We start from the raw sequence: 26,719 nt of genomic DNA, 5'->3' as shown, positions 1-26,719 counted from the left end.
AGGCCATGCTCATGTCCTGTGGGACAGCCACTGGCGTGCCTCAACCGGCGAGGCTGATGTGGTCAGGCCTGTCTGGGGAACGGTGAGGTAAACCGAGTCCAAGAGGCCTGTCTCCTTTCTGCAGGACTTGCCAGAGCCTTTAATGGGCTCACCTCAGTGTGACTCCAAGAGAGGACACTGAGAGAACCAGCTCTGAGTTCACGAGCATCTCAAGCCCTTCACAAGGGACAGCCAGCCCCCCTTTCTCAGCCTAGGTCCTTAGGACCCCAGGGACTGCCTGCCTGCCCCACCGCCTCTCCTGCCAGTTTCCCTCACGGCACTGGGCTCCACTCCACCAGACTCTGTGCTCACTCCAACTTGTTTGTCCTTTCAGTGGGCATTTATTACACACCCACTGTGCACCACCAGGCGGGCTTCCCTGGAGGCTCAGCGGTAGAGAACCCGCCTGCAATACAAGAGACACAGGTTCGATCCCTGGGTCGGGAAGATCCCCTGGCGAAGGAAATGGCAACCCACTCCAGGACTCTTGCCTGCAGAATCCCATGGACAGAGGAGCCTGGGGGGCTACAGTCCAAGGGGTTGCAAGGAGTTGGACGTGACAGAGATTAAGCACACATGTGCACCCAACACTAGACCAGGTGCTGGGGATAAGGCAGGGACAAGATGACACAGGTCCCTGGAGCTCAGCTCGTGGGGCGGGGGTTGGCCCACACGCAGGTAGATAAGGAGCACGGTAGGGGCAGGTAGAGCTTAGAGCTGCAGGGAGCGGCCCCGGGACGTCAGCTGCGTCTGGCAGTCCTCCCATGGACATAAACAGTTTCACGGAACACCAACACCCCCGGGGTGGTCCCGGACACAGACAGCAGCGTGGACCTCGTCCAGGCCACAGAAATGTTCGGACCTCCCCGTCTCCAGCTGCGGGAGTGACCGCTGCTTCCGGGGTGAATCACAGTCCCCGCCCCCTCCTGTCACGGCCTCACCCCTTCCCGAGAGCAGCCAATTGGAAGCGAGCTGGCCTCCTCAGGCCCCGCCCAGCAACCGGGGAACCTGGTGAGAAGCCGCGTGACTCTGCCTTGTGGCGGAGACCGCTGAACTTCTTGGTCGACCACGGGGAAGCCCCGATTTGCTTTGACAGCTCAGTGGAGACAAGAAAAGTGGGTAGTGGGGAGAGAAAACGGAGACACGGGGGGCGAGTGTGGGCACTGTTGGCCCGGGTGGGTGTCGGGGAAGGCCTGGGTGTCTGGGGGAGGGAGGCTGTGCCCCGAGCAGCGCTGGACCCTCACCGCCTCATCCCGCGGGGTCCGCCTGCTCCGCCCACCTGGCCGGTGTCTGTGGCCCAGGGACCCCTCAGTACCTGCAAGGGCCGCTCTGCTTGTCGTCAATCTGGGTGAGGAGATGGCTTCAGAGAGGGCCTGGGTCACACAGCTGGGGTGTGGCTGAGACGGTGAGGGTGAGGCCCCTCTGCGGGGTGGTCTCCTGAACCTGTGTTCCTTCTGCCACACCCTGGGCCCCCTCCCTGGCAGCAGGGGCTGCTGGCTGAATGCCTATGGGCCAGAGGGCTGGCAGGTGGCTAGCTGACTCCTTGCTGCCATGCACTGCCTGCCTCTGGGGTGCCTCCATCTGGGGGTGACCACAGACCACCTGGAGGGTGCCTCCCCCATCCCCCGTCCCACCAGGGCTCCTGCTGGCCTCTGCCCCAGCCTCAGTCCCAAACACTGGGTGGTGGGCCATCTGGCTGGGCCCTCAGGTGCTGGGTTCCTGGGCCACTGGTGACCCCCAGTGGACTTCCTCGCTCCTGGAACTATCCTGCCCCCACGCTCTGGGGGGTCTGTGCCTGCTCCGACCTGTGGGGCGGCCTCCTGCGGGTGCCTCTTCCTCCCACAAGGACCCCCACCCCCTTGACCGGCTCCACTGCCCTTCACGCCTGCCCTTCAGGGGGTGCCTGTCCTCCTCCCCCCAGCCCCACAGCCCCCAGCCCCACACCTGGAACACACCTCCAGCCCCACACCCCAAACCCCCCTTCCCAACCCCCACCCCAGAACACTTCCCCTCCAGCCCCACACCCCGAATCCCCCCAGCCCCATACCCTGAACCCCCCCATAGAGGTGCCTTCGCGCACCCCCTTCCTCCCTGTCCTCTGTCCCCTCATCCTGCCTCTCCGTCTCCCCCAGGCCTTCACCTCTCTCCACCAGCTGCTGCCTGGGCCCTGATGCCTCCAGGCCATAGGCCAGCTGCTCGGGCCTCCCTGCAGTGCGTGGGGGACGAAACGTCCACATGAGCAGGGACCATGGACTTCTCCGCTGCCCCAGGAGAGGTGTGGGAGAGGGAGTGCTGGGGGAGGCCCTGTGATGTGGGGGCAGGAGGGGAGGAGGGGAAGGAGGGGGGTCAAGGAGGGGGCGATGTCCTCTCCAGGATGGGCTACCCCTTCATGTTGGCTCCCCGGAGACCTCAGTGGTCAGCACGCCTTGCTCACCACGCTCTGCTGCCCTGCCCACCTGGGGCTTGGCTGCGGGGTTGACACCCAGGATTTGGGAAGAAGGCAGAGCGCTGTGATCCAGGCCCACCAGGAACAGGCCCCACCACCTTTAAGCCCAGGTCAAGCCCGCAGGGAGAGGGAGTCACTTCCTTCTGAGGGGCCAGGTGTCCGGTGTGTAGGCGGCCACTTTGCTCTTGTTAAAGTGGACCCTCGTGTGCGAGGCAGATGCAGAGGACCTTGGGCGGCCCCTCGGCTGGGTCTGCTTCCCTGGCCACAGGGAAGGGAGTCTAGAACTCCACCCGCCCCTTCTCTGAGGCCCTATCCCCTCACCATGGGCAGGAGGACACCCGGTGGCAGGACAGCTGCAGGGCTGCCAGGGGCACAGGCCAGGTTGCGGTTCCAGCTCTGTCATGGCCCCCTGTGTGGCCTGGGGATGGTCACTGAGTTTCTCTGAGCATCAGTGTCAACCCCCATGAAATGGGCTCAGGACTGCAGCCCCTGCCTAAGGACCAGAGACATCGCCCCGGCACACGGCATCCCCAGTGGGCGCTGGCTCGGGAGCATTTACACCAGTGGCTGGAGCCTAGGAGAGTCACCCCTGCCATGGAGACTGGTAGCCATGGAGATGCGCAGGAGCCGGGGCCGTCTTTGCACCAGGCAACCTAAGAGGTCCTGGGGCCTTGAAGCCAGAGGCACTTGGTGCTGTCAGGGCAGATGATGAACTTAGGCCACCAAGCAGGAAGCCGGGAAGAAGGCAGCCTTGAGTTCAAGAACACCTGAGGCTGCGGTGGGATTGGAGGCCGTCGAACAGACCGGGCCTGAAGGCCCTCTCCTCCTGGCCCATCTCAGACCTCCAGATGTCCAGGCTCTGACATGTAACTGTAGCTGGTGCTGCCCCCTCCTCTTCTAGAAAGACTAGCTGAGCTCAGCCCCTTACCCAACTGATGCGGGGATTCCCCTAGGCCCCCAGGCCCCCCAAGCCCACCCTGGACCCTCAGACCTTGCCTCATCTGGAAGGTACAATGCTGCGGAAACCCATCTCTGCTAAATGACACCGATGGGCATGAAGTTTCTCCAGGCAGACCTGGTCCTACAGCAAGAGCCAGACCCTGCCCTCCCCTCTCAGCCTGGCGTCTGCGGCCTCCACGTCAGGCCCCTCTGCCGGGGCCGCCTCCATTGTGAGGTCTCCATCCTCCCACGCGTGGGGACTGCCTCCCTTCCTGCAGAAAGCGTAGCCTCAGGCCCGCAGGTGGTGCCTGGAGACAGGTGACAGATATGGCAGGCGGCCCTGCCCCTCACCGGGGTGCTGTGGGTGTGGCCGTGAGGAGGGGGCGCTGATGGGGGTCAGGATGCTGCCAGCTGGGTCACCCGGGGCCATGCACCCTGCCCAGGGCGTGGGGGAGCGGCGAGGTGTGGGGCGGTGAATGCTGCCCAGTCATTCGTCCGCAGGAAGCTCTCCTGGGGCCTTCCCCCCCAGGCTGACCTTGAACTCCAGGCTTCTTGCCTCCCAGTGGGGTCAGCCCCTTCCACAGCCTTGGGCCGCGGCGGTGGATTGCCTCCGGCCGGCCGCCATGGTCTTCTCCCGCCACACGGTGTCGCTGTTGGGGACGCTCAGTGCGATGGCAGGGGCCGCCCTGCGGGGCCCAGCCCAGCCCACCCCCGGCTGTCCAGGGAAGGAGGGACCGAGGGGGATGAGGGCAGGACTGGGCCCAGGGCCAGGGAGGCGGCCGGGCCACGGAGCTGAAGGAGGCGCTCAGCCTCTCCGGGCGGAGGCCACGCTTGCGGGCAGGGCCCAGGCTGGCTGGGGTGGGGGTCGGGGCGGGTGCTTCCTCCTTAAACATGATTACAGAACACGTCTTAGGACCCAGCGGCATAAAGACGCATGTACTCCAAGCTGGTTTCATTGCTATGGATGCCATGTGTTAAATAGTACGTATTATTATACACAGTCACGACGTATATCGTATATTACATGTAATATATAGTCAGTATCATTGTATTCCTTTTTTCTTCGAATTTTTAACGGAATTGAAGTGAGACTTTCTGTTGTCACGAACAGTATGGGGCCTTGGCGCTGTGCCCACCCTGCTGATGGACAGGCTAGCTGTGCCCCGTGACCCTGAGTGTCCCCTGAGACGCTAGACCCTTGTATCAACTCACCCGAGTCACCTCAGCCCTGGGGGACGGCCTGGTCACTCCGTGCCCACGTGGCCAGGTGGGCCCTCGCTCAATCCTGGTCTGTAGGGTCTAAATGCTGGGCTGGCTCTGCCATCATCTCTCCCAGGGGGGTCCAAGGTCAGCGGTGGCCCCTGTGAACCTTAAGGCCCATGGTCTCTCAAAGGCCCCCCACCTTGGACACCCCAGAAGTCCCTCAAGTCCCTCTGGTGAGTTGCCTCCCAGGAACGGCAGGAATGCGCAGACCTCTCCCCGGCGGGACACAGCCACCCTCGGCCTGTTGCAGCAGGCAGAGGTCCGAGGGAGGCCTGCCTTCTGCACACTTAGGGACAGGGGATCACCTCCAGGGTTGTGGTCTCTCGCTAGCCCCCAGCACTCACCCACATCTCTGAGCATGGTCCTGGCCTGCCCTGGGGGGCGGGGGGCTGACAGTCTGGGGGCCCCCAGCCTGCTCTCCACCCTGCTCACCTGTTGGCCAGACCCAGGACCCACGACGGGCCAGGAGCCACTCCCTGGTTAGGCAGCAGGTGGCAGCAGGCGCCCAGCTTCAGACCAGGGCTCCGGGCTGGCCCCTGGCTCCCTCACTCCCCCACCCGGCTCCACTACCCCAGCTGAGCAGTCTCAACTGCTAGCTTCTTCCATCCATCAAACAGCCCCTACAAAGTGGGGTGGGGAAAGTGAGGCTTGGTGAGCAGAGCAACTGCCCAGACCTCTGCTCCTGAAGCCTGGCCCTTTCTGCCACTTCCCAGGGCTTCCCAGACAAAGTAGCTGCTTTGCCCACCCTGACTTCATCCAGTTTGTTTTGGGATTCAACTGCTTCTGCACATTACTGGTGACTAGGTGGTCAGAGAAGGCAATGGCACCCCACCCCAGTACTCTTGCCTGGAACCTCCCATGGACAGAGGAGCCTGGTAGGCTGCAGTCCATAGGGTCATGAAGAGTCAGACACGACTGAGCCACTTCACTTTCACTTTTCACTTTCATGCATTGGAGAAGAAAATGGCAACCCACTCGTGTTCTTGCCTGGAGAATCCCAGGGACGGGGGAGCCTAGTGGGCTGCCGTCTATGGGGTCGCACAGAGTCGGACATGACTGAAGTGACTTAGGAGCAGCAGCAGGTGATTAGGTACCACCCTCCCCCATGCCCCTCGGGCCCACATTTGGGGCCCTGTTGGTCTCTGGGGTCAGCCAGTTGGTGACAGATGAGAGGCTGGAAGGTAGAGACAGTTGCAGGGTGAACCAGGTGTCACCTCCTCCAGGAAGCCATCTCCGATTGCAATGCTGGGCCCAGGGCTCTTCAGGGCTTTCCTAGCCCCTGGGCTGCTGTCATCATGGTGCTGACCACAACAGGTGGCTGTTGTGTGTCTGGCCTGCTCCCTACCAGGCCATGAGCTCTGATTGCAGGGCCAGACACAGCAAGAGTGCCAGGAGGGTATCCATGGTCACAGTCAGCTCAGAGAGACATGGGCTCTCATGGCCAAAGGTGGTGCTGAGCTGCGGACATTCAGAGGAGAGGGGCTGTGCATTCAGCACCATGGCAGGCAGGAGGGGCGGGGATGAGTCCAGGTGGGAGCCCAGTGCCCAGAAGGGCAGAGCAGCTGCTCCAAGCAGCTCTGAGGTCTTGCTGTGGGAGTGGGGATAGAGAGACAGGAGGGACAGAAAGGGTGTCCAGGAACATAAGCAGCCAGATTCTGCTGCTGACTGACCCAAGGTGATGAAGAGGAGGTGGGCAGTGCCTCTCCTTGATGACCCACACAGCCAGCAAATTGCAAACTCCTACACAGGCATCAAGACCCAGCTCATATGGCCCCTGCTTTGGAAAGCCCTCCCTGCCCCTTGGGGGTCCCTGCTCTGGGTTCCCACCCTGACCCACAGTGCAACTGCAGCTCTGCAAGGGCAGCCAGGCCACAGATGATGTCAGGGTGCTGGCCTCACAGGTGTGGCCACGCAGGGCTGGGGGCCTGCAGGACCCAGGCAGGAGGCTCAGGATGGTGGGGTCTGGGGCTGAGATGGCGGACTGGGACAGTCATCATGGCTGGGGAGGCGGGGCAGGGGCTCCCTCCACAGCCCCAGGCTGCTGCACTTGGGCTGAGGGGGTGCCAGGCTCAGCCCACCTCTCCCCACTCCGGGACCCTGGTGGCGTCAGGAGCCTCCTCTGGCCTCATCACAGGGTCCCTGTCCCAAACCCTGCCCAGGATCAGCCTGAGCCTTGTCTGTCCTGCAGCCGGGGGCCCCTGAACTGTCCTGTCTGCACATCCTGTGCCACAAGCAGGAGCCAGCCTGCAGGGCGTCGTGGGGTGACGGCGGGGGCTGCTCCAGCTGTGGGCACAGGGGCGGGGAGTGGACCCAGGCGTGTCAGCCTCTCCCAAGGGTACTCTGAGTCAGGGCGATGGGTCTCTTCAGCACCTGGGCTGGCGTCCTGGGGACAGGCCTGCAGCAGCCACTGGCAGACAGCCTGAGACCCCAGCAGAAACTGGATGAACGCTGGGAGGGCAGGCAGACCGGAGAGGGACCCCGACGTTAAGGGCTACTCGAAACTGTCCTGAGAGCACTGGGGACTTCCGGGCTCCAGTCAGGCACTGGATCTGTGGTGGCATCGGGGGGCGGGGCCCTGGACTGTGCTCTGAGTGGCTGACTGGGGTCCACACCCCTGCAGGGGGGCCCGGGGACACCTTGGAGCCCAGCTCCCACAGCTTGTGCTCAAACGGGGTGTGAGATGGGTGGGGGCTGGGGTCCAGGGCTGCACCCACCAGGAGGGCCTGAAGGCGGCCGGGTTGGCAGACGAGGGCGTGCTGATCCCCCAGCAGCCCGGAGATGGCCCCCAGTCGGGCCAGACCCACGCCCCCCAACACCAACACACACGCCCTCCAGCGCCCAGCCCCCGGGCTCCCAGAACGAACAGGGCCGACTCCATTTCCACGTTGAACAGCTTTATTGCGCTCCGGGTGTGCATGCCGCAGCCTCCCGCCCGCCTGGCCACCCAGTCGCCTGCTGCGCGCGGGGGCGGACCCTCCGTGGACGTCACTGGGCCCCTCGAGGAAGGCAGTAGGTTGTATAGTTATCTTCCGAGGGGGCAACATCACTACCCTGAAACCACACAACCTACTACCTCACCCCGCCGGCACCCGGGGGTGAGAGGGTCCGCCGTCCCGCTGCCGCCCAGCCCGCGGCCCCCGGAGCCGTGGAGGGCCAGGCGGGCACCGGGCAGGAGGGCCACGCCGACGGTACCACGGCTCCTCCGCGGCGTCCAGCCTGCCTGTGGGCGCGGGGAATGGGCACAGGACCCACGGGGCTGCCGCGGGCTGGAGAACGCGCCTCTCTCTTCCTGCCTTCAACCGGGGAGCCCCGGCCCCCCTCCCTCCGCTGACCAGAGGCCTGGCACTGAGATGGACGGGCTGGCCACTGGAGAAACGGGCAGATGGAAGCTGGCCCCGTGGGCCGTCCTGGGGCGCGGTTGTCCCACCCCAGCCGAGTCTCAGCTGGCCCCGGGGCTGCTCCTCCTGGCATCCAGGGTCGGCCGCAGCCCGGACTAAGGGCCGCCCACGAGCCCCGTCAGGGGGACGGAGCGAGGAGCAGGTGGCAAAGATGGCGTGAGGGGAGGGAAGGGCCGGCTGAGTGGAGCCTTCCTTGGACACCTCATACGGTCCTGCCCTCAACCCTCACCAGGCCCGTTTCACAGATAAGGAAACTGAAGCTCAAAGAGGTCAAGGGACCTGCCCCAGGTCACACAGCACCGCCCCACCCTGCAGAGGCCGCACCCCTCCCCATCTGCCCGCCCCTCGCCCCCCCACCCTCCCAAGCCAGGGTCCTGGGTGCTGGCCGCTGTCGGTATTACAGCCACTTCAGGAAAGACAGTAGATTGTATAGTTATCCCATAGCAGGGCAGAGCCCCAAACTATACAACCTACTACCTCACCCCAAAGGGCCGTCGGTCAGTCTCGGAGCCTGGACTGGGCGGACTTGGTGGCTCCCAGAGGCGGTTCCTGGAGGCGGCGGCGGCGGAGAGCGGCAGGGGCAGGAGCTCAGGGTGGCGCTGGAGGCTGAGGGCCCGGGGCCCTGGCAGGCAGGTCAGCAGGGGCCTGTGGGCCCAGGGAGCTGCCCCGCAGGAGGAGACCGCTGACCAGGGAGGGGAGGGAAGGAGGGAGGAGAGGGAGCAGGGACACCGGTGGAGCGAAGAGGCCCGCGGGGCTCTCAGGAGAGGCTCACAGGCGACCAGACCGCTCCCATCTGGACTGGAGACCGGAGAGGCCGCGGTGTCCCCAGGCGACCTGTGCTGGAGGCGCTGGGAGGAAGGCTGGCGTTTGTCAGAGGCCAACCTGTGCCCAAAGTGGCCAGAGTGCCCACCACGTCCCCATCTCACAGCACCGCCACCTGTGATCCCGCCTCCACCCGCTGGACCGGGGGCACTCCCTCCCCAGCAGCCTGATCCTGCCATCAGGGTAACCCGGGCTTTCCCACCAGGCAGAAGCTCTAGAATGTTCCCTCCTTCCAGAAGGGAACCTGGCTCTCAGGGAAGGGTGTCTGGGCTGGAGCCGCAGACACAGGGCCCGGTGCCCGAGCCTGAGCCCCCACACAGGTCACATGACTGTCATGAGGTCACACTGCCGATGGGTGGCAGGGCAGAAGACAGGTCATTCCTGCTTTCTGCCTGGTAACACCTCTGCCTTGTAACTGGTGCCACTGGACAAGAGCCCCGAGCCGTCAGACACCCCTCACCTCCCCCGACACCCCTCCCTAGCAGGCTGCCTCCTCCAGGCAGGCACCAGGCTGCTCCATGCTGTGTGGTCTTCCCGGGCCCAGTGAAGCCAGGATCACTGATCCCGTGGGCTCTGGGCAGGGAAAGGGCCCGCCCTCTGGCTCGCCCACTACCGCAGGTGGGGTCTCATGCCCAGGCCCAATGAACAGCGCAGTGGCCGCTTCCCGAACAACCCCAAGGAGTATGAAGTCAGTGCTAGGGCCTTCAGCCAGGGATGGGGATGCCGGCACCCATACCGTGCCGTCCACCCAGAGGACGAGCCTGAGGTACAGTCACCGGGGTGTGGAGCCGGGAGTACCCCAACTCCTGGCTGGCCTGTGGTCACAGCTGTCCTGTCTCTCCTCGAGGCCCCAGAGGAGCATCTGCATGAGAGGGTCTCAGGGTCCCGTCGCACTGTCTGCCTGAACTCCCTGCCGGAAGTCAGGGCCAGGGAGTCCCCAAGGACAGAGCCTCTAAGGACGGGGGCTGAGGAGAGGGTGACCAAGGGTCCTCCGTGACGGCTGAGGCCACAGGGCGCCACAGACACAGCCCTGACCGCGTCCCTCCCCGTTACAGTCCTCCCGCCAAGGCTCCTTACTTCCCAGCACCAGGATGGCCGGAGGGACACGCACAGTCACTGTGCTGTCCTGTGCCCTGGGACAGTCACCACACCGAGGCCGGGGTGGGCCGGTGTCCCGCAGCACAGGGGCCTCCTGGGCGTCCCGGCTGGGCTCCCCACGAGGAACGCTGGCCTCAGGCAGACACTCCCATCTCAGCGCCACTTCTTGACCTGTTGGGGTTTAGAAAAAAAGACACAAGCGTCAGACCTCGTGAGAGGTGCAGCCAAGCCTGAGCTCCGGCCACTGCTCTGCGCCTCCTCCCTGGACTCGCCCGTCCACCCCCTGCGGATCCCACATCTCAGTCCAGCCTGTCTCACTATGGCCCCTTGCCTGGCGACACACCCCGTGGAGAGGCCTGGAGAGAGCAGCCACTCTGGCTGCCCTGTGTCCGACGACCCCAGATGGGGAATGAACAAGACCCAGTCCGCATCCGTGAGTGGCCAGGGCCACTGGTGTTCCCATGCCGGGTGGCCAGACCTTCCAGGCTCACTCTGGGGCCTCGATGTTGGGAGGGGGCGGCAAGGGGAGGAGAGATGGGTGCTGCCTCCTGTGTGGCAGGCCATTTGTGGGACCCAGGAGGAGGAACCAAACTCCCCAGTTCACAGAGGAGACTCCGAACAACGAAGTTGAAAAGTGAAGCCTTGGACCGTCCCAAGAGCAGAAACGTGTGGGAGCGGGCACCCAGGGCCTGGTGTGAGGCCTCAGCCAGGGCTCACTCAGCGAACCACGGCCCCACCTGGCTCCAACCCGCTCGGCCAATTGGAGGGCCTGAGCCTCATCCCAGGTCACTGCACTCGGAGCCAGAGCCACTGGGGTCTATCCAGCCCTATCATGTGCCAACCACTGAGCCTCGGTGTCCCTGGCCGGTAACAGGGACGGAGGGTCAGCCCACCAGGCTGTAGGAGTGCTGTCCTGCCCCTCGTCCCTCTGCGCTCCCAGAGGCCCGACGTCCATCAATCACCTGGGCTCATATCTCTGTGCCCCGCCTGGCCCGGCTCCCATCATTTCCCCCTCCAGAGCAGAAGAGCACCCTGGACAGCCCTCCCCACCCTGCCGCGCACCTCCTGGCCTTTGCCTTGGCCTCTCCTGAGCCAGGAGTGACCACCCTGTTGCCCATGAAGACTCTGCGCTCCCCACGCACGTTCCTCTCGCTCACTGCCCATCGGGAGGCCAGTGGGGGGGGGGGCGCCCCAGTGAATTCTCACTGTCCGGGCTCTGCGACCTGGCCTGGCCCTCCTGGGCCCCAGGTCTCACGTCTGGACACCCAGAACCGTGGCAGGCATGCAGCTGACTCAAGCGGTGCCCGTGACAGTGCCCCCGGATGAGGGGGACTTCCTCTCTCCACGAGGGCTGGGCGGGCTCCCACGAGGCGGCCCAGCTAATGGCCTCTCCAGGTGGGCAGGAGGCAGGTGTACCCCCAGCAGGGTTCCCCAAACTCGGGCTCTGCCTGCCCACCAGGGAACCGCTTTCATACAACCTGGCTCTTTCTTTAGCCAACAACCCAGGATTGGCGGGAAGGAAGGAAGACTGACCCAGGTCTGAAACCTAATCGTGGAGACATTTCAGAGCTGGGTGGGGAGGCCTCGATTCCGGGTGTCAGGAGGCGTGCTTTGCTCGGCCCACTGCCCCACAGTCCTAAAAGTGAGCATGGGTCCAGCCCAGGGAGGGTCAGCAGAGACCTCCCCTCTTCCAGCGGGGTGGCAGGGGTCTGAGACCTCCTAAGGGACCCTTCCTGGTCAGCCTGGACCGGGGGTGGCAGCAGGAGCAGCCACTGTGCCATGAAAGGGGCTCCCTGGGCAGGGCTGCGGGAGAGAGTGGTCAGCAGTTGCCCTGCCATCTGCCACCGCCGGCCCAGCCCCAGGCCCCAGCGTCGGCCTGTGGGCAGGGCGCCGGGCAGGGAGGAGCCAGGCCAACTGGGGACAGGTGTGTGGGAGGCCTCGGTGGGCAGGTGGCCCTTTCAGGGCCAGGCGGATGTCTGGAGCGAGCGAGGCAGACAGACGGTGTCACCCCGCAGTCACCTCGGGCTTGGCTTGGGGCCACTGGGAGCCTGGACCCCCCCCCCCCGGTGACGGCTCCCCCTACCGCCACCCCGATTAGGTTTCTCCCCATAAAGCAGCCAGTGTTTCTGCTCGGCAAGCCGTGCCAACAATGGAGTCTGGGAAAAAGGCGTGGGGGGTGGCATCCGGGGGCCGGGTCTCCCTACAAACATGGCCCATAAAGTTAACGAGATGTGCGCCCAGCACAGGCTGGCTGGGGACGGGCAGAGACTGGGCAGAGCTGGGCACACACTTGAAAGGGGCACCAAAACTCAGGAATCAAAAGTTGCAATGTAAAAATTTTTTTAATGCAAAAAGGCCCCTGGTGTAAGAAGGACAAACTTATGGCGGAGCGGAGGCTTACTGATTTCTGAGCTCAGCTGAGTGCAGGGCCCAGTAGCTTCAATGCCCCAAAAGCACCTCTGGGGGACAGAGGAATAAAAACTAGATCTGGAACCTAGCCTTCTGACCCTGGCTCTTCCCATAGCCCTGTATACAGCCTGGTGGTGCCACGTAGGTGGGGAAGTGGCACCCACAGACACTGGAACGCCTGCCTTTCTTCTCAGGGAGACGGGGGCCCTCTCACTGGTACCCTTCCTGCCCAGTCTCCCTGAGACACATGCCCTTGTTCTCTGGGTCAAGGCCTCCCATCCCCGTAAGTCTGTACGCTGCCCTGGCTGCCTGCTCTCCTGTCTTCCTCCAAGCTTGCAGCTGGGAGGTGGCACGCACGGGAAATGTCCAATCCCCAGGGAAGGGGGCCAGACATGCGCCAGGGACCGAGGGTCACTGCCCACAGAGGTGTGAGTCCCAAAGCCCCCAGGAAGTCCTAGCATCTAGGAAGCTGGGGGTTTCCTCCTGGCCGGGAGGCTAAAGCTGCAGTGGGATCCAGCCCTGCTCTGCAGACACCCCTGCATTCACGGGGGCCATGGGCACAGGCTGGGGACCGATGGCTTTGGGAGCTGCCCGGCCACAGTTCTGTCCCCTGCTCTGGCCTCTACCAGCGATGGGCCTCAGGCAAGTCAGTCAGCACCTCTGGCCTCAGCTGGTGGCTTGATAAGTGGGGCAAGGATGCCAGCCAGGGCTGTCGGGAAGGAGGTCCAGGTGCCTGTGCCCAGGGGCGGGGCAATCACCGGGGAAGCTGCTCCTCACCGCAGAGGGTCTGCTCAGAGTCCAAAGGGAACAGCAGCCAGGAGGCAGAGCCCTCTCCATGCCCGGTGGGTGTCTCCGTCTGGTGTTTAACCATTAGGCAATCATTTTAACCTCAAAGGCGTCTATTTATCTGAAAATATTCTCAGTCGCAGCCACAGTCTGGGTCACAAGGCAAGGAGAGGGAAGAACGGGGTGGGTGGGGGACCAGATGCAACCACATCATCAAAAACGCCCGGCGGCGTGAAACCGCGCCCTGGGGGCAGCCCCACCTGGCCACAGCCCCTCAAGATGTACCTTCTGCTTGCTAGGGCTCCCTGCGCCCCCCTCCCCGGGAGGCTCCGGGCCTGGCCGGGCGTGGCACCACCCCGTCCTTGGCTGGGTTTCCCGAGCCGGCGCTGGGAGGGCGCAGCGCGCAAACCCCACTCGATGGTGACGGAATGTCCTCTCCGGGAACCGCGAGGAGCAGGGATCTGCGGAAAACACGGGAACTGTGTGCCCAGCAGCCGACCCAGCCTGGAGGGCCTGACGGGGCCACGGGTGTCCAGGGACAGTGCCCCACCGCTCCCGAGGGCCCGGGGTGCGCTCTGCTTTGCGCGTGCTGCCCGGCGAGGGCCTAGCCTTGGCCAGCCGGGGACCACAGGCCAGAGCGTGGCCCCGGGGCCGCCCGGCACGCCCCGTATGCCAAAGAAAGGGCACAGCCTCTGTAACGCGCGCGCCCTCTCCTCCAACATCGTCCCGGCCTCTTTTCCAGGACACGTCTCTGCACCCCTCAGGGAAGGACGCGGACTGCCGTCGGAGGCCCTCGTCGCTGGGTCCTGCGGGTGGGCGTGGACGCCCGGCGGCTCCACGTCCACCCCCGCCCCGGCCGCCGCTACGCTGCCCCTCACACGGCCGCCGCCTCTGCCCCGATCGCCCGGCGCTGACTCGGGGGGCGGCGCGGGTTCACACAGAGTCTAGAGCGGAGTGCGGAAGGAGACCGGAGAGCTCTGTCTCTGGGAGGGAGAGGCCCCAACTCGGGGCGGGGGGGGCTGGGTCTTAGGGTCTGGGAGCTGGGGGGCAGGGGAGGGCCGGGGTCTTAGGGTTTGGTCTCCGGGGAGCCGGCGTCTGGGGCGGCCGGGGTCTCAGGGTCTGGGAGCCGGGGGTCTGGGGGGGCCGGGGTCTCAGGGTCTGGGAGCCGGGGGTCTGGGGGGCGGGAGTGGCCGGGGTCTCAGGGTCTGGTCGCCGGGGACCAGGGGGGCCGGGGTCTGGGGTCTCAGGGGCTGGTCTCCAGGGGTGCCGAGGCGGTGGGCCCAGGCCGCAGGGAGCGCCCCTCCTCCAGGAAGCAGCCGCCTCGGCTTCCTCAGGGCGGGCGGCGCCTCAGGACAGGCAGTGCCGGTCCGACCGAAGCCTGAGGCTGCTCAGGCGGGGAAGCGGGTGACTCGGAGGCCCGAGGGCGCCGCCTGCCTCCTCCACGTGGCCTACACAGGCCTGCCTCTGTGTGCGGCGCGTCCGGGGGCCCGCTCCCCCGCAACCCCGCTATTTCTAGAACTGTCCGCGGCGGCCCCGTGGCTGCGAGGTCTCCCCTCGGGGCACAGCCTTCCCGACGGGGCCGCTCCCGGGCGCTGGCGGGCAGCGTCTCCACCCGCGCGGCGGGCCGGCCCGGGGCCACGAGGGGCCGGCAGGGTCGGGGCTCCCAGACGCCTCACCAAGACGCCGGCCGGTGCCAAGCCTGGGGTGGCCCCGGCCAGGGCCGGGCTGGGCGCGGGCCAGGCCGCGCGGGGACGGCGGGTCGCACTCTCGCTCACAAAATGGCGGGGGCCGGCGGCCATTTTGTGCGGCTCTGGGAAGACAAAGGCGGCGGCGCGAGGGCAGGGCGCCCGCGGCAGGAGGCGGCCGTCCACTCAGGAAGCAGCCCGGGCCGAGGGGGCCGGGTCGGGGAGAGGGCCGGGCCGCGCCCTCTCCAGAACCTTCTCCTGCCTGAGCTCCCGGTCACCGGGCCGCAGAGGCCCTATTGCCCTTGGGTGGCCCCCAGAATGGATGCCTCACGGGGTCTGGGTCCTCATTGGCCTGAGGTCGGGGCAGCCTCTGACCAAGTGGCCTGAGGGGCCCTCCTGCCTTCTAGGGACACCCCGGCACAGCCACCCCGAGATCCAGGCTGGCACCTCCTGTCTGTCCGGGGCAGGGGAAAGGCGGCACAGGCAGCTGCCAAGAAACACCCCAGGGGTGCGTGGCCACAGCTCTCCTACCTCCTCCAGCACTGAGACCCCGCCTGACCCCAGCACAGCCGCCCACAACAGCCCCAGCCTCCTCTGGCGCCTCAAGACTCCTGTCCTGCTTGCCTGACTCATGTCCCTTCTGGGGAGCCCCCCTCCCCACTTCCTGTGGACAAGAGGCACATCACTCTCACCCCGTCAGCCAGTGCCTGGTGCAGAACCCCAGACGTAAGGCAGAGACCAGCAGCCTGCTCTGGGAGCCGTGAGTCCAGCCATTGCCACTCCTCCCTGCCCCTGCAGAGGGAAAACTCAGGATGGAGACCAGTCTCACTTTAAAGATGGTAGACAGGTCCAGGGGGTCAGCACGGACCTGGCTGCTGCCAGCAGGGGACCCCTTGGAAAGCGACCAACTCAGGGGAGACGCTACTCACATATCTGGGGGCACAGCCAGGTCTGTGCTCTTATGGAGACGGGCAGATGCAGAGACCAGGGCAGATGCAGAGGCCAGGGCAGGGCCCGTGTCCAGGTCTGGGTCCTGGGCAGCGCCCTGGCCTCTTTCCCTGTGCCCACCCTGGTGCTGCATCCACACTGGGCAGCAGGCGGGAGCCACGTGGGGCCCGGTCAGTACCCCTGGTGGCCAGTTTTCTGCAGGGAATTAATTGTCCCTCTTCTCCCTGGCGCCCAGAGGCCGCCCCGCTGGCTCTTTGGGGGTTTGCGTGGATGTGGGTCCACAGGACACGTGGGCGTGCGTGGGGCACCCCACAGCGGAGCCACGTTGAGAAGCTGTACCTGCTGAGCCTAAGACTGCTGGGTGTCTGGGGTCACGGCCTGGAGAAAGGGTCCCTCAGCGACCCCTGCCCCCGGGTACTTCAGATCCTCGAGGTGCTCCTGGCCCGTGGTGCCCCGAGAGGATCTGGGTGCCCCTGAGTTGTGCCGGGCCTTGTGGAGTCTTGGGTGGGGTGGGCCAAAGCCAACGGGGTACAGAAGCAGGGCGTGTGCCCCGCGCACACCCAGGGACGTGCCCTCATGGCCTCCTGCGTGTCTGCCAGGCCCTGGGGGTCGGTCCCAGGGGCACATTGGTGCCCCAGCCCGGGTGCTGGACACAGCTCTCAGGGCCGTGTCTCCGCTGGGAGGCTGGGGGGATTCCACAGGGAGTGCCCAGGAGAGGGCTGCACTGCCCAGCCGTGACCGGAGCCCGCGGCCCTGTCTCCCCAGCGACGGCCCGGCGGTCCCCGGTCCTTCTCTCTGGTGTCGTCCTTCCCCGGGGCCTACACCCCTCTGCTCTCTCCTTTGCTGTTACACTCCCGTCAGGTCTCTCTTCCCCTTGCCCCTGATGTCCCCCGGGGGGCCTCCCCCCTCCCCGCCTTCAGGCAGTGGCTGGCGCAGGCCCTGCATGCAGACACAAAAGCCCTGGGACAGCGTCTGCAGAGTCTGGCGGGCAGGCTGGACCTGTAAACACGCGAGGCCCAGATGGCAGAGGGGTCCCGGGCCCTCTCTAGGCAGACCTGTCCCGGGCTATGGCACCAGGCAGGGGAGAGGGAGAGGCTGACAGTCCGGCCCTGACCCTCACAGACCCCGTGACCCTCTAGGAGGCTGGCAGCAGCCAAGGGGGCCCGGCAGTCGGCAGTGCAGGCTGGCTCCTGGGAGGGGCAGGGTGTGGCCAGGGCACCAGCAAACTCGGAGCACGACAGCTCCCTCAGGGCCAAGGGGCAGGGCAGGACGTCCTCAGGCGCCGAGCCCTGAGCTCTGCCCAGCAGTTACCAGTCCCCCGCTCGCGGCCCAGGCCCTCTTGCTGCGGCTGCCTCCTTGCAAAGGGGGCTTCGTCTACCTTACGTGCCGGGGCCAGCCGGAAACACGCCCCAAGTTGAGCTGCCTGGGGGAGACCTCAGCAAGCTCCTGGCCCCGTACTCAGCCTGGACCCTCGGCCGCAGAAAGAGGCTGGTGGGAGGGCAGAGCTGAGGGGGGTGCGCACCCCCAGCTGAACCCGAGCAAACGGGCAAGAATTGCCTGTCTGGCCCTGTGACACGCCCCCCCCCAACACACACACACACACACACACACACACACACACACGCGTGCTAAATGCCTGTGTTCTCTCAGACATACCCAGCCCAGGGTGACGCCGGGACGGAGCGGGTGGGGAGCTCTGACTTTCGACATTCAAACGCTACCTGGCCTGAGGGTGGCACAGTCATCCGAGCTCCGGGCGCCAGCTGAGGACCAAGGCGTCGGGGCGGAGGGACGAGGCCTGGGAGGAGAAAGAGATGCTGGTTAACTTGCGGGAAAGTGCACGCCCTACGTCTGCACACTATTGGTTTCGGTCTCCCCGAGACCGCGCCCCAAGACCCCACAGCGCCCAGCACAGCTCAGGGGCACCCAGAGCCTCTCGGGGGACACCACGGGCCAGGAGAACCTTGGGGGCCTGGGATACCCCCAAGCAGGTGGGCCATCTGTTCCGGCGATGTGCAAACAGACCCATGACCAGCACGAAGCTGCTCAGACTCTGAGGCCTCAGACAGGCCCCCTCTCCCCACTCAGCCACCTCCAGCAGAGTCCTTACTCGGAGGGCCAGCTCCACGCCCTTCCCAAGCCTGTGAAACTGACCCAAAGCCCGTGGTCAGTAACCACAGCAGGCCTGGGTTCCTGGGCCACCGAATCCGTCCTGGCTGCCTCAGAGGTGCTGCCAATAAAGCCCCGAGCCACCTGGAGCTGAGGCTACTGCCAAGTCCCCATCCTGCACGGGGCAGTGGTGGCTCTGCCTTGCCTCATGCCTTCTTCTTGCTCCGGCAAAGGGAGACGAGGCCAGCAGGGCGCCCGGTTGGGGAGTTCTTTCAGTGGATCGTGAAAAAGCGCAGTGTTAGTTGCTCTGTTTGCATCCAACTGTGTGTGACCCCACGGACCGTAGCCCACCAGGCTCCTCTGTCCATGGACTCTTACAGGCAAGAATCTTGGAATGGGCTGCCATGCCCTCCTCCAGGGAACATTCCTGACTCAGGGATCGAACCCAGGTCTCCTGCATTTCAGGCAGATTCTTTACCGTCTGAGCCACCACGGAAGCCCTTCAGTGGATCATAAACCCCTGCAAAGACTGGTTTCTACCGCCAGCCTCTTTGCTGAAGCCACGGGTGCACTGGGGTTCACTCTGCACTCCCAAACTCTGCTAGGAGGTATTCCCACCCAAGTCTTACAGAGGGTAAACAGAGACTCAGGACTCCAGAGAAACCTGTCGGGCCGTACAGCTTGTGGGAGGTGGTCTGGGGGCTGCAGGCACTGACAGGGCAGGGTGGTCTCAGGGACATCTCTGCACCAGCAACCCGGGTCAGGGAGGAGGCAGGCAGCCTCCTGATTCCGTCTGCTTTGAGGATTCTGGCCAGTGCCACAGTTGTGCCACAGGGCAGGTGCGGGGCTCGGCGGGACCACAGCAGACAGCAATCGGCTGCTCTACTCCCCAGCTCCTGGTGGTGAGGCGGGCACCCCTGGGGAGTCTGGGCAAGGTGGGCCCAGCTGGCTGCCAACTGGGGCCTTCAAGGAAGGACTGGTGCTGGGGTCACCCGAGACCGGTCCATGTTCCCCTCCCGGTCAGGCCGCTCACCTCCTGGGCTGCCCTGCCAGCCAGACACGTGGCAAAGACTGGCCACATGGTTACATGGTGCTGGAGCGTCTTCCGAAGGCCACGACAGGCGTCCAGCTTCCTGGAGGTGCTCTTGGAGCAGCCACGTTCTATAAGAAACAAAGTGAGCGAGGAGTCAGCCCCACAGGTCTGGTGGCTCACAGCCCAAGCACAGAGGGGCTCAGCGGGCGTCTGCCCCTGCCCCTGCCCTCGTCCACCCCACCCCGTCTGATACTGTACCTGCAGATCACCCGGCCCTACACATGCTGCCGAGGAGGCGCCTCCAGAGATCGGGGACCTTAGGGGCAGAGGGCCTCACAGAAAAACCTTTTCCAACAGTCTGACCACCCCATTGTCGTCCTGGTGCTGGACTCATGCTCAGAAGTCAACCCACGCACCGGCTCCCTCGCAGCCCAGCTGCGCACACCCTTCAGAGTCTGCAGAGGAAGGCGGCTGGTGAGACTCGAGGCGCCTGCTCCCGGCACAGCAAGCTTGCTGCGTCATGGAGCCCCACCCTCTTCACTCTGGCCCTGCCTTGGCACCCACCAACTGGCACCTGGGGCCAGTGCTCCTGCCATCAGAGGCCTAACTCCTACCCATCCTTTAGGTCACCTCCTCCAGGAAGGCCTCCTGGGTCAGGAGCAATAGGCTCAGCTCTAGCAATAGGCCGGGGTCCCTTGAAATCAGCTCACAGATGCTCTTGCTACCTGGACCCCCTCAGCCTCCAGCTCCCGAGCCTGGTAGAGACCACCTCTTAGCAGCTGTGTGGTCCTCACACCTAGAATGGTGCCCATAACCCAGGAGGCCTGGAAATAACCCCACAGAATTAATTTTCTCGAGTTCCAAAATCACTGTAGATGGTGATGGCAGCCATGAAATTAAAAGACACTTGCTCTCTGGAAGAAAAACTATGACAAAGCTAGACAAGCATATTAAGAAGTAGAGTCATCACTCTGCCGACAAAGGTCCGTATAGTTAAAGCTGTGGTCTTTCCAGTAGTCACGTATGGATGTGAGAGTTGGGCCATAAAGAAGGCTGAGCACCGAAGAACTAATGCTTTCAAACTGTGGTGCTGGAGAAGACTCTTGAGAGTCCCTTGGACAGCGAGGAGATCAAACCAGTCAATCCTAAGGAAGTCAACTGAATGTTCATTGGAAGGACTGATGTTGAAGCTGAAGCTCCAATACTCTGGCCACCTGATGTGAAGAACTGACTCATTGGAAAAGACCCTGATGCTGGGAAAGATTGAGGGCAGGAAGAGAAGGGGGTGACAGAGGATGAGATGGTTGGATGGCATCACCGACTCTGTGGATGAGTTTGAGCAAGCTCCGGGAGATGGTGATGGACAGGGAGGCCTGGCGTGCTGCTGTCTGTGGGGTCACAGAGAATCTTAGCGACTGAACACCACGCCCCTCAGAACCATGCCTGCTACCCGGGAATAGACGGTGCAGATGTGACTTTGTGTCCTTACCGAAGGCGCCAGTGCGGGGACACCCTAGGACGACTGTCCAGGGCACCCCAAGGCCCAGAAGGCTGGGCAGAAACCCGGAAGCCGGCACTCGGCCGACGGCAGCCCGGGCCCAGCCTTCTGCTCCCGCCCGGCCTGCGCTCAGGCCGCAGGAGGCGCACAGCGCTCCCAGAGCAGGGACAGCACACCCTCTGTGACGACGAGAAGGCAGACCCGGACAGAGGTCCCGCCCGCCACGACGGGGCATGCTGCTGGGCCTTAAGCTTCAGGTCAGGGCTCTCCTTCTGGAGTCTCTGACCCGGGCCCAGGGGGAGGCTGCGGCTGGGATGACGGCGGGTCGGGGCGCCCAGTCCCCAGGAGCACGCAGGGCCTCCCCGTGCCCAGGCGCAGGGGTGTGGCTCCCACAGACCCGGTCCTCTCAGGGGCGCCCGTCACCTGAGGGCCGGGGCCGTGCTCCCTGTGGACAGGTGGGAGCCGCGTGGGCACAGGGCACAGGGCAGCTCAGTGCCTCCTCTGCAGCAGCGCCTCTGACTCTGACTTTCACGGGACACGCGTGGGACGCGTAAGGCCCTCAGGGTCCACAGGGGACCTGGTGGTGGCTTCCCCAGGATGTGCCCGGGCCTTACGACGCCTCAGAGAATGTGCCGAGGTCACCCCCTCTCTGGAGACAGAGATGGGACCCTGGGAGCCCACCGCCCGCGACCTATACGTGACGTGGGCACAGGACCCTGCATCGAGCAGCACTGGCTCTCATCCTGCCTCCCGCTCGCTCGCTGCCCAGGCTCTCACGGGCCCCCCTCCCCAACTGTCGGATGGGGCGACAAGGTCTGCACCCCAGAGCCCTGAGCGGATTCCGAGAGAAGCGTGGGGCTGGGCGGTCAGCCCCGGCCTGGCTGCTGCCGCCTGCACGGGCCACCAGCCTCGAGCCCACCACTGTCCTGTGGGTTTCAACACGTGTGGCTGGGCCAGGGTGTGGCACACAGGGTGTGCCAGCTTTGCTGCAGCCCATGGGGTCTTTAGCAGCGGCCACGTGGGATCTGGTTCCCTGACCAGGGATCAAACCCCGGCCCCACACTGGGAGCAGAGCCTGAGCCGCAGGACCAGCAGGGCCGTGCCCACTGTCCTGCTTACGGGAGCGGGGAGCACCTGCCCCTGCCTCCAGAAGGGCCGGCCCTCCCCGCCCGCCCCCCAGCAGGGTGGGCTGAACGCACCCCCACTGCCCGATGAGGAAGTCCATCTGACGGCCCCTCGTGTGTGGCCCCTGGGCTGGGGGGCCTCCAACGCCCTCCCTGGAATGACAGGGCAGCAGCTCCGGGCCCCCACAGGTCGAGGACCCTCCACCGGCTCGGGGAGCTGACTGCAACACACCAGTCTCCTCTCTGGACAGCGAGTGTGGCCCGGCCGGCGTCCAGAGGGCTCTGCCGTGGGCCATGCTGAATGCCCACGGCCCAGCGGCTGAGACCCCGCTTTTTGCCAACAGCCCAGGTCAGTATTCCTCTGTGGATGCTGGAATCAGAAGCTGGACTTCAGGGCACAGGAGCCGGGAAGTGAAACGGCACAAGGCCACCTTCAGCAGGGGAGAACCAGCCAGAGGCGGGTGCCGGCCACCCACACCCGCTCAGCACACCTGGGGCTGCCGTTTCCACCCGAGGGCGAGGGAGCTCGCGCTGCAGGCCCGGGGACCCTGGCTGGATGGCTGAGCGTCGCAGGAGCCGCACGTGGCCATGGCCAGAAACCTCACAGGGACAGCCACCCGCTGGACGGTCCTGGCGCCAGGGTGGCCCTTCACAGTGGCATTTACAGGCAGTCCTGCCTCTGGGCACTCGGCACCCCTGAATCATTTCACCCACCCACCCAGCATCGCCCATGGAACCACCAGGCTGGCTGACCGCCGGGCTCCCTGGTCTGGCGCTCTGCACACAGAGGTGCCAGGCAGTGCCACCTCCCTCGGGCTGCAATCCTCACCCTCTGCTGCTCCCAGTCCCGTGTTCCCGGGTTACACCCACAGCATGTCACCGCCCTCGGAGCCTTTAAGGCTGTCCTGGGAGTACAGAGTGGCCCTGGGGAGGGCCCGAGCCTCTCCTGATGGGCCAGCCCACATGCTGAGCTAGAAGGGTGGCCAGGGGCCTCAGCCTGTTTCGGGGTCACGAGTGAACCACAAGCTGAGGCCCCCTGGGGACAGAAGCCCCTATTTTGTGCGGGGACTGGGAAGGCAGAAGAGTCAGTCAGACCCACTGCCTGCTCACGCTGTGTGGCTCCAGGCACAGGACTGCCCTCTCTGGTGCAGCTTCCTCCCCCGTGACATGGGACAGCCTGTCCCCCGTGTGGGGCTGTGACGTCACGGACGACAGGAGGAAAAGCCCCAAGCCCCAGGCTGGCTCACAGTCGGGCTCCCCTCTCAGCCCTGGAATCCCACAGGGGCCAGGGGCACTCGGAGCCCCTGCCCCACGGAGGGGTCACTTGGGGGGTAGGTCCTCCGTCCAGAGACAGTTTGGTCCTCTGGAAGCTCCTGGCCCACGGAGGCCGGCGGAGCCTGCTGGCACCAGCACGAGGCCCAGCGGGGTGCCGAGAGGCTCACCCCGCCCCACCCCAGCCCCCGAGCATCCCTGGATACTGGCACACTCCTGCGTCCGTCCACAGGGGCCGGGCCACGGGCCTCCATCTCAGCTCTGTCCTTGTCGCCCTGGACAGGCCCCTCTGCCTCCCCGGGCCTCCATCTCCTTGTCTGTGACAAAGGGGCAGCGATGTGGTGCTCCCCTCCTAGGATTTACCCGGAGACTAGAGACTGCGCACAGAGTGTGCTCGCCCACTGTGGGGCTCAGCGGACGGCGGTGCCCACTGCTGACCCTCCATATGATTTCCAGGCCACAGACGGCCACCCTGGTGCCTGCAGCCTCTTGTCTGACAGCTGTCGGACCCGCCAGGGCTGGGCCTGAGTGGACAGATCTGTGGGCAGGCCCCGGAGCGGGAGGCTCTGAGCCGCCAGCAGGAACTCCCCCGTCCGCCAAACTGAGGGCCCAGACCCACGGCACACAGCGCCCCCGGGGGGCTCAGCCCTGCCTTGTGCACGCGCGCCTGCAGCATCCCACCTGACCCCTCTCAGAGGTCACGTGTGGGAGAACGTCCTTCCTGGAAACGCTGAGTGCTATCGAACCGCGGGGCGGAGGTGCCGCGGGCACCCTGGGTGGCGCTGTGCCAGGACTCAAGCCCTCGGAGGGGCCTGAGACACGGCGGGAGGGGTCAGAAGTTGGCAGGCGAGCCTGCAGGCCATGTCCTCCAGCACCACCCCCACCAGGGGGGCTCCCAGATGCACAGACCCTGGGTGTGTGCCCCACTCTGCCGCCCCACTGTGGCCAAGACAGCTCCAGGAGGGCCTCAGGGGGCTGACGGCTCCCAGGGCAGGCAGTGTGGGCAGGGTGCCGGTGAGCGCAGGCTTCTAAGACACAGCATCTGGGGGCAGAGGTGCGAGTCCGGGGGAGAAGCCGAGGCTCTAGAGCCAATCAGGGCCGCAGAGAACCTTCTGGGCTGTGAAGCCTGGCCTCTTGAGGCCTCCTTTCTGTATCTTCAGAAGCAGCCATTTACACCTACCGTCCAAAGCTGTTGTCTGTCTGAGCAAACGAATGTGGAGTTCCCGAGAGCCTGGCAGGCACACGGTGGATCCACACCGAAGGCTGCGGGCAACAGCAGACTCGTCACCGAGTTGGTCTGGCAGGGGAGGCCAGCCTCTCCCAGGCTCGCACCTTGATGGTACCTGGAACAGCAGAGTAAGCCCGGTTCTAGCGAGACAGCAAAGCACAGTCCTGCACATCCTAGATTCCTTCCAGGCTTCAGACTCAGAACACCATGAACACACGTTCAGGCGTCAGGATGGGCTCTGCTGGGAGCCACGGCCCTGCCACCTTGGTGGTGGTGGGAGTGCACCCCATGTCAGAGCATCCCCTCCCGGCAAGTTGCCTCCGCTCCTTTTAAATGGACAGGAGGCGCCGGGACGACGGTGCTGCCCCCACCATGACCACCGGTGCCCCGGGGAACGTTTTCCTTTGAGGGAGAACACACAGGGAGAATCTCGGCGGGTCAGTTTCACTCCGGTGGTTGATTTCGTAATTTAAAAGAATTTTTTCTTCAGTTACAAAAGGAATAGGTGCTCACGAAACATGATTCTGGGAAACAAAGAAGAGGCAGCGAGCATTTTGCGTCCTCCGTGAACCCAGCCACGGCAGGCCTCGCCGACCCTGAGGACCCGCAGCCATTCTGAGGCACATGCATGTGGCCATAAACCCTGGTGGGCCCCGCGACAGGCCGTGGAGCCTGCCCCCCGTGACCTCGTCACGGCTGCTCAACCCACACAGCCAAGCCCAGGAGGACGGCTGGGCCCGTTTCTCACCTTTGTAAGAGACGTGAGGATGGATACCTCTTATCTTTATGCATAAACCTTTCCTTGCTCCCCCGGGGAGACCCCTAGAAGTGGGGTCCCAGCTCAAAGCCCAGGGCACTCTCACATGTCTGAGGTAGCTACCCCAAATCTGGCCCCTCAGAACCTTCCAGAGCCCTACCTGATGTCACAGGTGCAGGTCAAAACGATGCGGCATCGGGGAGAAACAGGCCCACCGCGGGGCAGGGACCGGCCCACGACCTCGCCGCAGGCCGCCGACAGAGCCGGGAGGCCACTGGGCCCTGCCCGCCGGGCAGTGTCTCCCCAAGGCGCGCTTTTATTTTTAATTTCCTTTTTAAAATATATTTTATTTTGTATTTATTTGGCTGAGCTGTGCAGCACGTGGGGATCTGGTTCCCTGACCAGGGATCAAACCCGCACTTCCTGCACGGGAGCACGGAGTCTTAAGCCCTGGACCACCAGGGAAGCCCCCCAAGGCACACCTTTAAATGGCCCGAACGGAAGCTGCCCCAGACCCTCCGCAGCTGGACAAAGATGCCCCAGAAGGGTGCCGGGCACTGACACCCGCGTTCACGACGACTCATGGAGGTGAACAGTGGTAATGACGGGTGGTGGCACTTTCCCCCCAAGGAGCAGCAAGCCCAGGGCTGACCTGTCAGGAACCAGCCGCTGCAGGGAGAGGGGAGGCCAGAGGGTCCTGCACCTTGTCATCACCCCCTGGAGGGGACCCTGGGAGCTGTGACAATGTGGGGGCAGGAGCGGGTAGGAGATCTGTGAGTCAGAAGTATCTCACTTAGAATGTACGGAAGGCCCCCTGCCCATGACACCCAACGGATTGATGGATCCTGCCTCTTACACCCAGTGATGGGTGAGGAATGGGCCCCACGGCGCCCGCGCGCAGCTGGACTCGCCGTTCTTCCTGGCCGGGACCCATGGAGGCCACATGGTCCTCCCACAGCCTGGCATCCCCCGCTGTCCGCATGCTCAGGCTGCTCCTCGGGCATCACTGCACCATTTGTGACAAGGTGTGGCTCCACGGGTCCCAGATTCATCCTAAAAGGGAATATGGCTGGTGGAGGCGGAAAAAGAAATAAACTCTCTCGCTTCTCCAGGAGCCTGGACTCCCGGCCGCCACGGTGACCTCCTGGCTCGTGCCCGGTGCAGAGCCTGGGCAGCCGGCACTCGGCCTTCTCTTCTTCCGTTTTGGTCTCCGGATTCCATTTCATTCATTCATGAAACATTCCCCAAGAGCCTGCTCCGTGCCAGGCTGGTGATTTTGGCCCGTCCTTCCCGAAGCGCCCAGTCTCCCAGGGCAAGGCGTCTGTGGGCAGTGGGCATGTGGAGAGCAGGGAGGGCTTCCAGGAGGAGGCAATTCTGCACCGCAGTCTGGAGAGGTGGGGGATGACGCCGTGGAGGGGGCAGAACAGGTTGCTGGGGGCCTCTCGAGTCCCACCAACGGGACACTGGACTGCAGCCAGGAGCTGGACGCAAGCCTGCGGGATGGGCACCGGGGCAGAGGCCCGCGCTGCAACGGCCTGCTCCTGGGTGGGCAAGACAATGGACGCCGTCTTGCAGCAGGGAGGAGGGTGTCTGGGAAATGCTGGACGCCAGCAGAGCTGGAAGGGCAGTCCGGGTGTGGTGGGAAGGGGAGCTGAGGATGACAGGGGCAGGGCAGCAGCTGCAGGGACATCCCCCAGGAATTTTAGGAGGGAGAGGAGCCGGGTGTGGTCACAGCAGAGGAAAGTCCCCATGGAAGCCACCCAAGGTCAGGCCCAACATGGCGCCCCGTCCAGGCAGCCCGGCGTCTCTCGTCTAGTTATAGAACAGTCCCAGATCCACGCCAGGAAATGCACCTTCTTTCTTCT

At 64.7% G+C, this 26,719-nt stretch overlaps 1 protein-coding gene, 1 long non-coding RNA gene and 4 other non-coding genes across 18 annotated transcripts in view; 2 read left to right on the top strand and 4 right to left on the bottom strand.

The window, feature by feature from the left end:
- Positions 1–213: 213 nt before the first annotated feature.
- LOC112446783 (uncharacterized) lies at positions 214–4,464 on the top strand. Its single transcript, XR_009494720.1, has 2 exons — positions 214–2,314; positions 3,494–4,464. It is a non-coding gene; the product is annotated as an uncharacterized lncRNA (long non-coding RNA).
- Positions 4,465–7,564: 3,100 nt separating this feature from the next.
- The window catches only part of LOC101903200 (translation initiation factor IF-2), a 63,843-nt gene continuing 44,688 nt past the window's right edge, over positions 7,565–26,719 (bottom strand). For 3 of the 13 annotated variants that reach the window (XM_059887199.1, XM_059887200.1, XM_059887201.1), the window contains 3 exons: positions 18,976–19,103; positions 17,490–17,631; positions 7,565–10,176 (listed from right to left, as the gene is read on the bottom strand). In XM_059887199.1, the coding sequence (XP_059743182.1) occupies positions 10,140–10,176; positions 17,490–17,631; positions 18,976–19,103 (307 nt within the window). In that variant the 3' untranslated portion in view covers positions 7,565–10,139. Of the gene's footprint in view, positions 17,632–18,975; positions 19,104–19,233; positions 24,213–26,719 lie in introns of those variants that run through there. The other 10 variants (XR_009494717.1, XR_009494718.1, XM_024992831.2 and 7 more) reach the window with 9 other exon arrangements.
- MIR3596 (microRNA mir-3596) lies at positions 7,684–7,766 on the top strand. Its single transcript, NR_036384.1, has one exon. It is a non-coding gene; the product is annotated as a microRNA mir-3596 (primary transcript).
- On the bottom strand, positions 7,689–7,769 carry MIRLET7B (microRNA let-7b). Its single transcript, NR_031385.1, has one exon. It is a non-coding gene; the product is annotated as a microRNA let-7b (primary transcript).
- MIR2443 (microRNA mir-2443) lies at positions 8,242–8,314 on the bottom strand. Its single transcript, NR_031258.1, has one exon. It is a non-coding gene; the product is annotated as a microRNA mir-2443 (primary transcript).
- Positions 8,496–8,569, bottom strand: MIRLET7A-3 (microRNA let-7a-3). The gene has a single exon (NR_031384.1). It is a non-coding gene; the product is annotated as a microRNA let-7a-3 (primary transcript).

This window comes from Bos taurus, chromosome 5 (genome assembly GCF_002263795.3).
Source record: "Bos taurus isolate L1 Dominette 01449 registration number 42190680 breed Hereford chromosome 5, ARS-UCD2.0, whole genome shotgun sequence".
Lineage (NCBI taxonomy): Eukaryota > Metazoa > Chordata > Mammalia > Artiodactyla > Bovidae > Bos > Bos taurus.
Note: the sequence above shows the minus strand (reverse complement) of the source record. Positions and strands in the feature narration are given on the sequence as shown.